The sequence below is a fragment of the Cebus imitator genome, unplaced genomic scaffold (assembly GCF_001604975.1).
Source record: "Cebus imitator isolate Cc_AM_T3 unplaced genomic scaffold, Cebus_imitator-1.0 Scaffold148, whole genome shotgun sequence".
Lineage (NCBI taxonomy): Eukaryota > Metazoa > Chordata > Mammalia > Primates > Cebidae > Cebus > Cebus imitator.
In genome coordinates, this window is record NW_016107463.1 from 4,138,971 (window position 1) to 4,156,050 (window position 17,080).

Genomic DNA, 17,080 nt, shown 5'->3' on the forward strand with positions numbered 1-17,080 from the left:
ACTATAACACAAATATTCTCAAATAATTCTATAAAATTTCCTTACAAAATTCATAAGTTGTTTTAAATTTTTCTGTCCTTTAAATTTCCAGTGGTATTTTAGAAGTACCAATATCAGGAACATCTACATATATTACAGGGCACTGAAAGAAACACACACACAGAAACACTATTTTTAATGCTGAGTACTTTGAAAACAATGGGAGTTGACTGTTCAGCAAAGGCCTCAAGATCTGCTGCTACCAGCAGATGCCCTGCCCTGGAAAGGTCTCCTTTCAGGTCTTGTGGAGAGAAAAGGCTGAAACATCAATAGCTGACTTACATGGATTTTGGCTAGTAATAGTAAGACTTGGTTTTACTGTCCAAAGCTACTTAAGAACAAATTTAGAAACTTAAAATGGTCATTGGAAAACTTACTTGAGATACTGTTTTACAATCACAAGGACACTCAAAGACAAGAGTAGAACAGGCTAAGTAATTATCTACAAAGCTGATGAAACAGAGCAGGATAGTGGAGATTCTACCCTATCAATGCTTTGTCATACATATCCGCTTTTCAGTGGTTTCTCTCAGTTCTTGTTATACCAATCTCATACAAATGTTCTCAGTTGCTACAAGTCCTAATTTCTCTTTGGCCAACTCATTCCCTCCCCTTGAGAGCTCTAACTCCAAGAAAAAGAATGCTTTGATATACCACCATTTACCCAACAATAGTAAATATGTCCATATGTAAATATATATATTCATATACATAAACCTACCTACATAAAGACAAATATACTCACAAATATATTTGGATATGGATAGTGTCAATTTCAGTGGATATGTGTATATGCACACACATGATGATACATAAAAACATATTTACAAGAACAAGTCCATAAGCAGTAAATGTTTGCTCTTATGAAAATTGCAACAACTAAAATTTATAAACATTTGGAAAGTATTCAAATGTTTAGTTGATGATAACTAATAAATTATAAATTAGTGGTATTAAAAGTTGACATGGACTAGGGTGGCAAGAGGTGGGGGGAATTAAAGCCAAAATTTAAAAAATAAAACATACATCCTATAGACCAATATAATTAGGTTCTCCTGCAATAATAATACACATAGAGAAACTGTATAAGATATGCCAATGGGAATCCTATATTTTATTGATTATACATAACTTTTTCACACTTATTTTTCATTCCTGGGGAATTAGTGAAATATCATTTTATGGCATAACTCAGCCCATTTTAAACATTTTAAACTTTGTAAAAGTGTTTCCAGCATTCACTTTCTTCTTTCCCTGCTGATTAATAGTAAATGTTTCCAACCACACTATGAATCTAAAGATAGAAGAAGGTTTTCACATGTAGTTTGAATAATCAAAGAACCTGATATGGCTGCATCAAAACTAGCTAAATAGGAGTTCATACAAAATTAATGACAAGGATTACATTTTATTCTCCTTTCGAAACAGTTTGAGAAGCTACTAGACTTCCTCTTCTCGCCTTAAGTAAAAGAGGGAGAGTTGCCTTCAAATATGATGAAGCTCAGGGCTTCCTGAGAGGTCAGTAGTGCAGCATCAATGTCATAAACTCTGAAGCTCCTTTGGAGAGGAGGAAAGAGGAGCTCTTGAAACAGGGCATTGAAAATTTCTGGCTACCTCAACATTTAGCACGTGCAGCAGTTTTTTAAAATGCTAAACAGAAATGGAAAGGCAGCAAAGCTTCATGAAAGTGTATTCAGTGATAGCATAAATTCAAGTTAAAGTGTTTGGTCATTGTGTGACTGGCTTTGGGCTCCTGAGATGCCTCATTTTCCAAATGGAAGTATACTGAAGCTCTTATCTTAGGGGTGGAGTTGTGGGTGTGAGAACAACTGCCTTGTCGTTATGTTTTTCTATACATTATTTTTTTAATTCTCTGATCAATCAGACCAATCATGTATAATTTGTTGAATTATCTTTTGTTTCTTGTAAAAATGATGGAAAATTATCGTTTTATATGACTCAACCCATATTTTATTAACCAAGACTTTCTCATTAACTTCAAAATAGCACCTCAGCACCTTTTAGGTGACTGTTTTCTTATTCCATTTATTGCATTATACCCTACACACTGTAATTTCAGAGGGTCTCTTATAAAGAAGATTACATATTCAATGGTTTGAAGCAAAGTAAATGTATTTTCCCAATAGAAGTTATCCAGTAATTTTCATTATGTATATGAAGTTTGCATTATATAACATATGGTATAAATGCAGTAATACGAGTCAATTATACATGCTCTGATTTTGAGCTACTTTCTGAAGAACTAAGGAAGGATGTATGTATCAGAAATAACATATAATATTTATAAAAGTATTGATGGTGTGGCATGTACAGTTCAAATGAAAAAGGTCATGAAAGTTTCCCCCTCCCAAAAAACACTGGAATAACTTTACAGAGTCTAAATATCCTGTCTCTGTGAGAAGAGTGATTAATTCAGGCTCTTCCACCTTAGCCTGTGAATGTTGGGTCTCAACATGGATTAATGATGGAAGTTGAGCTACTTCATCCTAGGCATTTGTAACCAACTACAATTTGTTTCCTTAAAGTGACGGCTTAATCTAGAACTTGATTAATATGTTCAAAGAAAAAAGTTATTTTTGAATGAGTACTAAATAAATAATTGTATCATTACAACCTAAGTTCCAACTAGTCTATTGACTGACATTATGCGGTGAAAAAAATTCAGGCTTTGGCACCTGGTGTATGTTAAAGTCCAGCACCTCTACCAGGTGAGGGGCCTGGAGTGGGTTTCATTAACTCTCAGAGCCTCCATGTCCTTATATTGAAAGTGAGAATAACAGGATCTTCTTTGGAAAACTCTCAAGCGTTCAAAAATTATGTAAAGCCTTTAGCAAAGTCACTGAAATCATTTTGCTATTTGGTAAAGTAGAGTTAATATTACCCTAAGCATATAATTTTCCAGATTCATGTTAATAATACTCTATCCATGGTTAATATAGTATTTTTTATGTCATATATTATTTCATTTGTCCCACGTGATGTCAGTTGCAAATGGAGAGCAAATATGTTAAAATAATACTATTGCCCTTATATAATACTTTTTGATTAAGACAGACTATTGACATTTTATTTAATAAATTGTCACTATATCTTTCCCATCGAAAGGTCAACATCTATACACATTCTTCAAAGAGCAAGTCGATGTAAGGGAGCTAGCTCTCTAGAGATGAGTATTTATGCAAGCTTTATGTTTCATCTCCTTTAGCTCAAGTTTTCCTTTCACTATTTTCTAGAGCATACATTTAGCAGAATTATATTGAATTAAATATTAAAATATTGTCATAAGGGAATGGGGGCTAAATGATAGCAGACATTCATGAGTGAAACCCTGAATAACTACATCTGTTTCTCCACAGGTCTTGAAAATGTCTTTTAAACATAGTTCTAAAACCTAGGTAAACAGAGTTCCAAATTACTCTCAGCTTTAACATTTGACCAGGTCCACAGTTTTCTGTAAAATGCAAGGTTTGAACTGTGCTAGATCATTTTTAAATTAAGGAGTTATCGGCCCTTACATCAAAATTCTCAAAAGTAGAAATTGTGTCTAACAAAAATAAGATTCATATTTTGACTTCAACATTAACCTATGATCAGCTTCTATTTCACAGTGAAATAAATATGAGATTGAGTAAAGAATTTAAAAAGTGAATGCCAGACTCTGTACACCCAGTGGGTTACAGATGTATGAAAGTGGTGGCAGAGAGCCACTCCACTTCCTTCAAGATCCAAAAACATTTGGAAGGAAAACCCAGAAGGAAAAATGTCTGACAGACATGTTCTTTTTGGGGCTTCCTGCCTCATTGTTTGCCAAGCTTCCTAGACCCTATTGCTTCTTAATAAAGTTCACTAAAAAGACTTTATGAAATGCTGATTTCATAGAATAAAACTTGTGTTAAAGGCATTTTTATGTAGCTGAAGTTTTCTGCCATCTGCATTTCTCTACTCCACCAATTCAAGGAAGCGTGACTTGGAAAGTTACAAGCGTAAGGTGACATTTGACGCGCTTACTGTTGGTGGAAAAAGGAACCCAAACGCTGAATTCTAAACCAGAGACCATAGCTTAGACATTGCAACAGAGAAGCTGCTTAACCCTGGGGGGATCATTATACCCTTCAATGCTTCTACTCCTTCCCCTGTAAAATAGTCATGTGAACATGCATATATAGTGCACTGTATGAATTAACTTAATAGAAACACAGATATGGGAAAGAAACTAAAAGCTGAATTCTAACTTCTCTGACCTTTACAACAGTAGCCAAGAAAAGAAACATATAGGCTTTCAAATTTTCTAAAAATGCCACCAGGTTTTAAAGCTAGGCATTATAGTCTAATATGAAAAATAATGGGTAAGAATTAAGCTACTAATTTTACTACTCAAGGATATAGCTGATGTAATTAAATACATATTTTGCCAATCACAAAGGCAGTTAATTGGGCTAAAATCACCTAAAGTTTAATACCAGGAATGTTGGTTATATTTACTTCTATAAATATTTAATGAAGATCTAAATATTTAGGTCCTTGGGGTAACAGAAAAGTAAATAAAATATAGCTACACCCCTTAAAAAGACCTCAACATAACAGTGCAAATATTATATATTTAATAAAGAGATATTTCATTTGATTCAACCATACTGTAAAGGGAACATGAGAAAAACAAGGATGGGTCTCCTAAGTACTATAAAAGTATTGGAGTTGGCCCCTGGGAGAAGTGAAGGATATAAAAAAATATATATATATATAGTCAACACTTGTAAAAAGTGAGTGAGCTTTCAAGCTCATCAAATTTGAAAAAAAATATATTTTAAGAAATTATAAGATTATGAGGTCTTAAAATTATTTTTTGTAAAGTGATGATAGCTTAGATAGATGGATGAATATAGATAATAGTTATAAATTTATATGTATTTACACACACATAACTAAATGAATAACTCCTATGATTTTTGCTCCATTAATTCCACCAAAATTGTCCATCATCTTATTCTGAACAGGAATGCCTTCTGTCTATCCAAATCCCAGCTGACCCTCACATCCACCTTCACTACAAAGACTCCTATTGTTATCACTAACTGAATTAAGCCGAATTAAAACAAGTTTACAGGCTTGTGCTTTTAAATGAATTACAAGAAAGAATTGCAGGGAAAAAAATAAACGTGATCTGAATAAACAGCAGAATGGAGGAGTAAGCTTTCAAAGAAACACAGCAATAGTGAATGAAAATGTGCCCTGGGCCATGCTCCAAGAGTTCTGTTTCTCATAACACGTTGCCCATCCTCTTCCACAGTGATCCTTACAGCCCTGTTAGCACCAGAGTGCCAGAACCCAGCTCTTCTTCTCTTACAACCAGGGAAGTAAACTTCAGTTCCTTGTATGAAAAATGTATTTGGAACTCATAGCTCTTGTCCCTTCATTATCGCTTAGTAACCACAGTTTTTGTTTATTTATTTAATTTTCAGAGAATTTTTCTATTCTTGTTATTACTTGGCAGTCATATAAACTATATGGGGGGGAGAAATATTTTGAAAATATAAACCTCCATGAACCTAAATAATTCTAAAACTCATCTTCACATAAAATTCTCTTTAAAAAATAGTCTGATTTTGGAATGAGAGTTTTGAAACAAGATTCACTAATCGATATTTTCTATAAGAAATAATGTAAAAATTGGCTTATAAATATGGCTAGATCCAAGAGAAGAAATTAAAAAACAGCTGAGTTTACATTTGCAACTAAATTCTGATCACTTAGAAAAGGGAAGATTGTCCAAAAGGAAAGATGGCGACCTTCTGACAATTTAAAAATAATTTCCTGCTGAATGATAATGAATGATTAGGTTCCACCCTGTTGGAAAAATAATCCAAAGATCAGAAGTGGTCTTATTTAAATATCCCTATGTAATTGTTCATCAAATATCACAAAACCAAATATCCATAAGCACAGGAAGATAATCTTGATGCCTCAGGTACCTAATTATATATTTTAAAAGTGCAAATTCTGTTTAAAGGCGTTCAAATTTACTTACATTTTAACTTCAATTTCAACCATACAAAATATTTCCAGGGACTATATTGGGCTCCCCCAGGATGGTAATTTGCAACTTCTACGTAGACTAACAATACATAGTCAGAACAGTTGTAGGAAACTGGAATTCTAAACTTTGTTTTCATTATTAGGGTTTTAACGAGGCTGAATAATCACTTTCAAATCTGAATCTCTATAAAAATGATAGCCTCCAAATACACAATTTTGCTTTATATCTTTTAAAAACCATGGGTCATATGAGAGTATCCCATGAAGATATGGGTGTGCACAGTCTAGCCCCTGGGTTGATTAGGGAAAGAAATTAAACACATTAAAAAAAAAAAAAAAAAACAGCTAAACTTGGAAGAGGATAGATACGGAAAGAAGAAAGGGTCAGGGAAAGTTACAGCACAGAGTGAATAAGCATAAAGAAAGCCAGAAGACTTGGAGGAGCTCAGAGCTAATGAAAAAAACAAGAGCATAGAGGAGGGGGAGGGAGGGATGTAAAAGCCAGCTGGAATCTGAGAAAGCAAGAAATACAGGAGCCAACAGAAATCCAAGGACAGAAAGTATTGAAGATTGAAGGGAACAGGAAATTTATTGGAAACCAAGTTGTTTTTCCTTTTGTATCCAATGCAATTCTATTCCAGGCAGAACTCTAGTCCCAACCTCAAAAAGGATAGAAGGGAAGTCAAAACTCATAGCAATCTTTTTTTCATGGGCAGGAGCCAGGAGCTCTGGAAAGACAGATTGGAGGAAGTATGACCCTTTGACAGCAGATATAGGGGTAGAAGGGTAGCAGCACCATCCAACACAGTGTTTACCAAAATTAAGTTAATTAGAAATAAAGATAATTGGGCTCCAACTCAGAGCTACTGAATCAAAATGACCTCTATATTTAATAAACACTTTAGGTGACGCTTACCACAAGAAAAGTGTAGGAAGCACTGGTATCATGGTAAAAAGTACAAGCTTTAGAACTAGAACTGCCTGAGTTAAAATCCTGGTCTGCAGTTTATTAGCTGTCAATCACAGGCATATTATTTAACCTTTCGGAAGCACAATTACTAAATCTGTAAAATGGATTATCGTGAGGATTAAATGAGTTACAGGATGGAAACAGGTAGTGCTGGGTTCATACTGAGCATTCAGTAGTGGTAGCTGTGTATCTACGAAAGCCCTTATAATAAGAAACTTGTACTAAATAAGATGTTACTTGATTAAAATAAAAAATAAGGAGGGCATAAGATAGCTGTCTCTCTTATGAAGACACAAGGAACACACTTGATAATGTCACAGAGACCAAGCCACACTCCCCTGGGATTCTGGCCTTGTGTTTAGCATGCACTAGCCAGGCATTTCCCTTGAGGAATCAATACATGAACAGCCTTAAGCTTTCCCTCAAATGTGCCTGTAAGTCAAGTCAAATTAAAGGTGGCTTTAAAAGCTGGATTCTTCATGCGACAGAGACGAGGACTCTCTTAAAATGCAATAAACCCAGGACTTGGTTGAGGCTGAGATACCCAGAAAGACTCACAGTCACCTCAAGACTACTGAGACGTACTCACTTGATAAGCCACCTCATTTTACAGGCCTGCTTTCTCTAGTCATTTCCCAATATATTATTTCCAAGAATTCCACTCCTTCTGTAGAACCCTGCATAGTTCTCTGACTTTCCTGTTAGAGTAAGATTCAAGTCTTTTTTATTTTACAGCTGTAAACTCAGCTCCATACATAACAAGTTCTATCACATTTTCAGCCTCTATACTGAACAGTTCTATTATATCCTGGCCTTAAAAGAGGTCTCAATTACCCTTGAGGAAGGCATCTCCCCTGTAACCGTCTCAAGGATAACCTGTCCAGGAGACAGGTTAGTTCTCTATGCTCTGCTTAGTGACTGGAATTAAATCTCCTATTCTTTGCTTAGTGACTGGAATTAAGGATAGCATTTTTAAGTTCCATTATTTCTTGAAAACTCCCACTTCTTTTTACTAATTTAAAAGACCCTGCTTTTGGAATCTATGTGATTTGGCCATACAGTCTTTATCCCTGCTTGATGATTGGTATTCTTCAAATATCAAGACCATTAGAACTTATTTCACCATCATTCCCTTCATCCCAAATCCTGACACCATTCTGCATCGTATAAAATGTCCTGGTGGACTTTCCATCCAATATTTGGTTTTCAGTGAAATCCACTGGACTTTTACTCCATTCTGAACATGATTTATATGGTCATAAAAAGGACTTATTGTTTGTGGCAGCTCACCTATTAAGTCTACGACCACAAATACTGTATTAGTTCATTTTCACACTGCTGATAAAGATATAGCTGAGAGGAGGTAATTTATAAATAAAAAGAGGTTTAATGAATTCACAGTTCCATATGGCTAGGGAGGCCTCACAATTATGGTGGAAGGTAAAAGGGAAGTCTCACATGGTGGCAGGCAAGAGAGAATGAGAGCCAAGCAAAAGGGGAAACCCCTTATAAAAACATCAGATCTCACAAGACTTATTCACTACCATGAGAACAGTATGGGGTGGAACACTCCCATAATTCAGTTATCTCCCACCAGGCTCCTCCCACAATCTGTGGGAATTATGGGAGCTACAAATCAAGCTGAGATTTGGGTGGGGACACAGCCAAACCATATCAAATATCTACCCTTTTAACTTTCTAACTTTATTGTGGACATGATTAATCTTTAACCTCAAGTAAATATTACAAGTCTTTGGAACTCCCTACTTTCACCTCATCTGTCAGATGCCTTATATCAACAAAAAGAATCTTGAGAATGGTAATATTCCTGGTGCATATTATTTGAAGAATCATGGTGTAATAATTATACAATCTTATTCTCAAGTGAATTTATTCCTTAAAATATATATTTTGCTCTGAATAATAGTATTGATTTAAATATAAAATAAGAATACTGAAAAGACATAAACAGCCTTAGAAATAGGAAATGTAAAATGGTGAGTGAGGCTGATAGATATGGCAGAAAATAGGATAAGCATAATAATAGTCAGATCAAACATGAATTAAAGTTAAATTCATCTAATTAAAGGTACAGAGTAATCATATAAGCAGCTTATAAGACACTTAAAACAACAGAGAAATGGCTATGTACAGTCTTAAAGCACTTATTTTTTTAAAAGCCTAAAATCAAATTAGATAATTATTTAAAGAAAATTAAAATACCAATAGTACAAAAGAATTTTTTTCAAAAAATTGAAATCAATTGGTAGCACATCATACATATGCATAGACAGGTACAAACATATACATATAGTCAAGAGGATAAACAAGTTTAGAAGATGCATCTGAGTAAAGTTATAAAGTATAGGAAGATTTATAGAGAGATAGAGAATGTACCCAAATCAGAAAGAGGCAATGCAAAAGATAAGATAATACTTATAAGAAGAAGAAAATAGTTTTACCAACTTTATGCTCATAAAAGATTTGATATACATTTATGTCAATAAAGATAAAATATTATAAATGACCTACTTTATTATTTAACATTTTTAAAAAATATTGAACTCAAAATTTTATTAAAGTTTATTACATATAAAGAGAGAGTAAATAGTGTGTTGTTCTTCAAAGAGCAGATACTAAAATTGGGCATAATATTACCTTTAACATTATTTAGAATATATATTCATTATCTTTATAACTTGTTCTTCATACTAAAAACCATTTGGAATAGTTATTTTTTTCTATGCAGTATTTTTCATGAAGCAGATAATCTTTTTATTCTTTCTTTGGAATTCAAATTGGTAATCTAGTATGTATGTTAGTTGGAATATAACAAGTTCAAGTAGTATGGTAAATGAATATATTTTTACAATGTAAACTAAATTGCACAATTTGTATTTTTAAAGTTAATTTCCTCATTACATAGTTAATCTTTCAATAATGGCTGACTAGCTTGTTCATGATAAACCTCTCACTGACAGCAATTATATTAGTTGGATAAAATATTAATGAAAAACACTTATCTAATAGTCTCTGGAAATTTGGTTAATGAGTATTTCAGCAGCCAGTATACTATGCAGAAGAAAAAAATAAAGTGGTGAGCCCAACAGTCTGCATAACTTTTCTTTTTGAGGCATTTGCCAATTCTGTATCAGCAACTGAGAAGCTCAGACCATCAGAGCTTCCAGGAACCTTACAGGCTGGAGTGGAAATAGTTTGAATGGTGGTAGAGAACTAAAGCCTATCTTTTAGAAATCATAGAAATGCTTTAACTCAAAATATAACTAACATTAAGACCTCAATAAGTTAGATTAATAGCAAATTAAACAAAACTGAAGAAGAAATTAGTGGAATGGAACATAAATAAGAGGAAAATGTTCAGACTGAATTTGGAGAAAAAAGAATGAAAAACAGAATGTAAAATATAAATGGGGCACAGAGAAAGTTCTAATATTCTTCAAATTGCAGGCCTAACTGGAAAGGCTTTAACAGTAAATAAGAAACGGAAACAATGTTTGAAGCAACAGTGGTTAAAAAGGGCCGGGAAGGGTCGCTCACGCCTGTAATCCCAGCACTTTGGGAGGCCGAGGTGGGTGGATCACGAGGTCAAGAGATCGAGACCATCCTGGTCAACATGGTGAAACCCTGTCTCTACTAAAAATACAAAAAATTAGCTGGGCATGGTGGCGCGTGCCTGTAATCCCAGCTACTCAGGAGGCTGAGGCAGGAGAATTGCCTGAACCCAGGAGGCGGAGGTTGCGGTGAGCCGAGATCACTCCATTGCACTCCAGCCTGGGTAACAAGAGCGAAACTCCGTCTCAAAAAAAAAAAGGTTAAAAAGTTGCAAAATGCGAAACTCAACAAACATCCAGTCATAAATCCAAGAAGTGTTACACATCATTAGCTGATAAATACAAAAGAAAGTATGCCTAGACATGCCACAGTCATACTATGAGGAACCAAATACAAAGAGAAGAGAATGAAAGATAAATTATCAAAGGACCAAAAGTAAGACAAATAGCTGATTTCATTGTCTCTGGCTTCCACTGCGACTGTTGAGAAATCTGCATTTGTACTGCTATCATGTCTTATAATTTTTTAGATAAAATTAAGTTTATAGTAAATATTTATATTTATAAACATTATGTGTGTGTATATATATACATAGTAGTATATATGTATGTATATAATTTCAAAGAAAGAAAAACAAAGACAAACAATATTAGTACATATTTTTACTAAAGAAAATATTGAAACAAATACTTCTGGTTGAAGGTAAATAATCTAAAAGTAATCTAATGGAAGAATGGAGATGAAGAAAGAAATACAGAGAAAAGAGAAATTAGGTGCATAAATATGAATGGACATTGACTGTATACATATGTATTATAAATATACCATATAGGTAATATATGAAAACAAAAATATAAAAGGCAGAAGACAGCAAATGAAGTTAGAGTCATATTTAGATTTTTATTAAGTTATAATAGTACTAATATATTATTTTAACAAGCCATGGTTTTATGTTGACATCTTACAGACAGCAATTAAGAGTATACTAAAAAAGAAAGTATCATAACGTGTCAATTCAGGAGGAAAATGAGAAATTAAAATGCTACATAATTTCAAAAGAAGCTGGCAAAGAATAAAAAATGGTAAGAAGACAAAGAACATATGAGACAAATAGAAAACAGTATGATAGCAGTTTGGTCCCTGTCCAAAAATTCTTCCTCAAACATCCTAAGATATTTAGTAAATGTACTAAGAACTACATCATTGCAAGCTAAAAATATAAAGTTACATTAGCTTCCGATTACATTTAAGCAGAAATATAATACATTTAAATTCCAGAGACCCTTTAGCACCAAATTACTTTGAATCATAATTTTCGCTGACAGCAAATGTAACATAAAGGATCAGAATTGAATATAAACTAACTATAAATTTAATCTCACATAATCTACAATTTTATTTTTAGAAATATAATAGGTTTGAAACATTGTTTATATTAGAATTTAGGTCTTTGGAAATTTTATTTTTGCAAAAGGCATTAATATGTGAAGAGATTAGGTTATTGCTTAAGGAACACTTGAAAATCAAAGGGGGAATCTCCTCCCTAGGAACATTAAATGTAATCAAAACTTTAAAACATACCAATTAAGCCAGCTTCATTATACTCTTTTTAAAAGAGACAACTACAGAAAATAAAACATTTTCTAAGAGATATCTTGAATTACAGAATGAGCAATTTTAATTTCTTGGTCTAGTAAGGGAGTTTTCTGCAAAACTACTGTCATTAGCAAAAACATAGAGACCCAAATAATTTACTTAGTGTATCTGTGGTAGAATAAGCCTTTTATTCATATTTATTCTTTTGATATTTGATAATACATTCTTAAGCTTCCAATATGTCTATGTGTATATATGCATACATACAATATTTAATTCTAATAATTTATCAGGGATATATTATCTCTAATATGCAAACTGAAAAATAAAGATCTGGTCATGCTCTTGCACAAACAAAATTATGGGATAAGTTAGCAGAAAAATATCTAGGTTTTCAACCTTTTATTGCACACATACGAAATTATTTTAAAAAACAGAATATTCTGTGTTCTAACTGCAATCAAATCATTTCATATCACAGGAGTCAGGTTGATTTATGATTCTCTCTGCCAGATTCAACAATAGAGAATTGATTAAGCTCTCTGCTGTCTTGACAGACTCCAGAAATCATTTTCACCTCATCTCTCCATTAAACCACTATTAGGTCCTATGAGACAAAAAGGTAAAAGAAAAACAGTAATAATACTCATTGATTGGTGCTAAGACCAAACTCTATTTATACCACGTCTCCAATTCTCATTGATCTTGTATTAATTTAGCAAATATTTACCATGATGCTATAATGTGCCAATCATTTTGTTGGACCTTGAACAAATGCTATGAAGAATTTCACGGTGTTCGTAGGCATGTGATGCTTATGGCCTATAAGAGAAAACATTCATTCGTTCATTCAACAAGTATTATTGACCTTTAAAAATCAACCAGACATTCTGATAAGTGTTGAGAATCCCATGGCAAATTGCTTCCTTACTTTTATTGTGCTTAATGTCTGCAAAGTAATTAAATATCAAGTAATCATAAAAATATAGAATATGTATTATATATAATAAATATACTACTATGCAGTAAAAGTATAACAAAAGCTTCTGGCATTGAGAGTCTGGGAGAGATTTCATGAGAAGGTAACAGGCAAGTTGAGGGCTGAAGATTAATTAGAAGTTAATTTGTTAAAAATAACCTTCCTAACAGAGACGAAAGTAAGCAAACACTGTGGTTCCAGAGGGAACACAGTTTATTAAAGAACTCAAAGAAGGCCACTGTGGCTACAGTGGCAAGAACAAAAAAGAATAGCTTAAGATGATGTTGCTGAAAGGTGCAATGAAAAGATCATTTGAGGTTTAGAGAACACGTTAAAAGTTTTGGTGTTTATTCCTTAAAGCAATGGAAATTCACAGACGGTTTTGAAATGTGGAGGGAAATAGTATTATTTTCTTTGAAATAGGGAAAACTTTCCAACTAGCTATATAGACATCAGGTTGAAGAGGGATTCCTGGAAAGTAAGAAGACTACTGTAACAGCCCAGTTATCTGTATGAAAGATAATGCCATTTTAAAATTGAATGGTGCTTTGAAGTTGGGAAAAGGTATAGATTTGAAAGAAATTCAAGAAGTAAAACTGCAGGACTCAGTGATACATTGGGTGTGAGGGAAATGAAAGAAGATAGCTTCTGGTGTATGCTTGTAGAATTGAATGAATTATGATGACATTCCATGCAATAGGAAATACTGGAGAAAGTCCAGTGTTGGAAGGAGTAGAACATAACTAAAAATTTGAAAATGTTGAGTTTGAGTTGCTTTTGAGATACCCAAGTGATGATGTCAAATGAGCAGCTGAACATCTAGACTGAAATTCAAGAAAAAAAAAAATGGGAATGTAAGTCTAGAAAACACTGGTACACAAACAGTAACCAAAATAGTGAGTGTAGATAGTCACTCACACTCACAGTAGGAAGAGTGTAGATAGTGATGAGGAATCTGGATATTTACCCGGTGGATAAAAGCCACGTAACCTGCCAAGGTGACTGAGAGACCAGAGACATAGGGCTGAAAGCAGCGAAGGTTTGTTAGATCAGAAGTCTAGGAAGATAAAGTTCGAAAAGCCAGGTGTCAGATGTCAGTGCTGCTGTGAGTTCAAATAGGATGAGACAGAAAAATATTACAATTCAACAGTATTGAAACTAAAACAGAATTATTTTAAAAATTCCTGAGAACACAGAAAAAGGGGCATAACTCTGGAGGGATAAAAGAGCTGGACAAAAAAAAAAAAATTAAATCCGTACTTGCGAAACAACTAGGAGTTTCTAGGCAAAGCAGTTGGTGGGTAAAAAAGCAATATTTATAGAAGGCATATTATTTCTTCAGAAAGGGACAAAAAGTCTTCATTAAGCTGATGAATGTCCCAAAATTTTATTTTTCAGGAATCCTACTCATTTTAATTTAACCTGCTTCCATATCTTAATAGGGCAAAGAAGACATCCTTACCTGTTCTATCATTGTCCCTAAAACCCACAAACTGTATAAATCAGAAAATAAAGTGGGAGACATAAATATAGTATTCACTCAAAAAAGTTATATAAAGTCTCAGACTTAGGAAATATAAGTAAAGAATTCCTGATTAAATAACAGCCTGAATTTAAAAAGTCAAGAACATCAAGATAAAAGTTACAACAGGAAGGCCAAAACAGAATGTAGGAAAATTAAATAACCATGTTAACATGTGGGAAGATAAAGGATAACTTTTCCCCTCTACCGCCGTCATCAACAGGTTTTAGAGTTAGATGACCACAGCCATCTTTTAAGTAATGAGAAGCAAAATACCTTCTAAAGAACACAAATGCTGAATTCTAATTTGTAGACAGAAGATTGCAATATCACATATGATACACCAAACTGATAATACACAATAGAAAATGAATACCTTATATGAGAATAGTTGATTTACACACATAGTACAATTATGCTTACTGACAGAAATATTACAATGACATAAGAAATTTTGTTCACAAGTCAAATCGGAAATAATCTGCATCCAACACATGTAGTTCAACAACAAAAAGTCCTCACCGTGCTCCTCGTTCACTCCGTTTCAACATTTTCATAACAAATATCAGTTATTTAATATTTTGTGGAATTTTAGATTTTCAGCTTTTTAAATGAAAAAGTTAATTTCTTTATCTGACACCTTTTCTTTATCTGACACTGGTTGAGAGTGCATTAAATCATAGTATTAGGTTGCCTATTGTCTTAACATGGGCTTTCAGGAACAACGTGGGAATAGTTTTAGTCTGAAATTGCTGTTATTTACACTTTCTTGCAAGTTTGGTGAAATTTGTTGAAGCACAAATACATTTGGGATAATTAATGTTCTGATGGATTATTTCATCCTGCTATGTGTTCTTAACCTTCTACTGGTTTCATTCCTTTTTCTGCCTCACATTGTGACAAATGTGTCGTCTTACACAGTACAAGGAGCTTTGAGAATAAGGACAGTATCCTTGAAGGAATACCTATGAATGCAAATCGTATTACGTAACGCATCCCTTTCCAGGAAAACACCGAGAAGAAATTGTTTCCTTTAGGCAACCAGTAAACGGTCACAGGTAGGGATTTTGCTGGGTCTAATCTATAGAGGTGGGTCGTTACATTGACAGAGGAGAGATGATGGGAGACCATTTAAGGGGTGGGGCCTGACACGACAGAGCTGCTGCGGGAAGGTCCCTGGGGTGAGGAGGTGACACATAGGGAAGTGGGCACCAAAAGACTGCAGGGAGAGAGGCTGGCTGTCAGTGCGCATGAGGGTGGGGACACCCTGGGCCGCGAGGTGGTACCTGCGCGGGGTCGAGCGCCCCTGCCACTGAATCCCCGATCCAGAGATGCTCCCGGAGAAGCTGCTGGTAGCTGAGGCAGTGCTTCACCGCAGATGGCACATTCCCCATGGCGGAGCCTGGGGCGGCAGTCGGCAAGGGGAGGGAGACTAGAGGAGGATGAGGGGAGGGCACCGCGCTGGGAAACTGCGCCAGCTCGGGAGCGCGCCCCTCCGGTGCACGGGCTGTGAGGACCAGAGCTGCTCTGCGCACTGCGGCGGCGCCGAGAGGGCGGGGAGCAGGGCGTGGCAGGTGGCTGCGCCCGGGGCAGCGGGTCCACCGGGCACCTACGGCAATCGTCAGAGGTGCCAGGCACCTAAACATGAAAGAAAGGAACTGAGCCAGAGGATGTTCAGCGGTGGCGCATTTCCTGCGCTACACTGAGCTCCAAGGGCTGACTGCGTCTGCACATACCCACCTACTTCTCACCTGGTTCAGATCAGGTGTAGAAGAAAAGGGATCTAAAATAAAAGGAGGGGGCATGCATTTTTGTGTTGGTGAGTTTGTTCATTCTCAGCTGCAGCCTTAGGTGCTCAAGTGTAGATTTGCTCACCATTGAGCTCACGGAGTTCATGTTTTATAACAATAAGCTCTATTTAAAAATGCTTTTGTATATATACACACACTTATATACACACACACATATATATACATACACACACATATAGATATAAAACAGGTTGCTATCTTGTGTTTCTTTGGTCCCAGATGCGCGCGCGCGCGCGCGCGCGCACACACACACACACACACACACACACACACACACACACACATATGTATGTATATACATATAATCAAAATCATTTCTTTTAATAATTTTCTAAAATACAGCATGTTATTTATTGAGTAAGAAGTAGGTAGCTAGAATACGATTATATGAATGTTTGTATTTATAATTATTTTATTAATTTGCCAAAACAGCATGACAGTGGAAATCCTCCACTATAGCTCTATTTCTGTCAATTTCTCTTTATATTTCGTAAGCTTTTCTTTGTACATGCAAAGCAAATAATATACAAAGTAAT

General features: G+C 34.8%; 1 protein-coding gene across 1 annotated transcript in view; it reads right to left on the reverse strand.

The window, feature by feature from the left end:
• Window positions 1-16,281, reverse strand: part of HMGCLL1 (3-hydroxymethyl-3-methylglutaryl-CoA lyase like 1) — a 151,292-nt gene extending 135,011 nt beyond the window's left edge. The window contains exon 1 of the mRNA XM_017542921.2: window positions 16,020-16,281. Coding sequence (XP_017398410.1) covers window positions 16,020-16,127 — 108 coding nt within the window. The 5' untranslated portion in view covers window positions 16,128-16,281. The remainder of the gene's footprint in view (window positions 1-16,019) is intronic.
• Window positions 16,282-17,080: the final 799 nt, after the last annotated feature.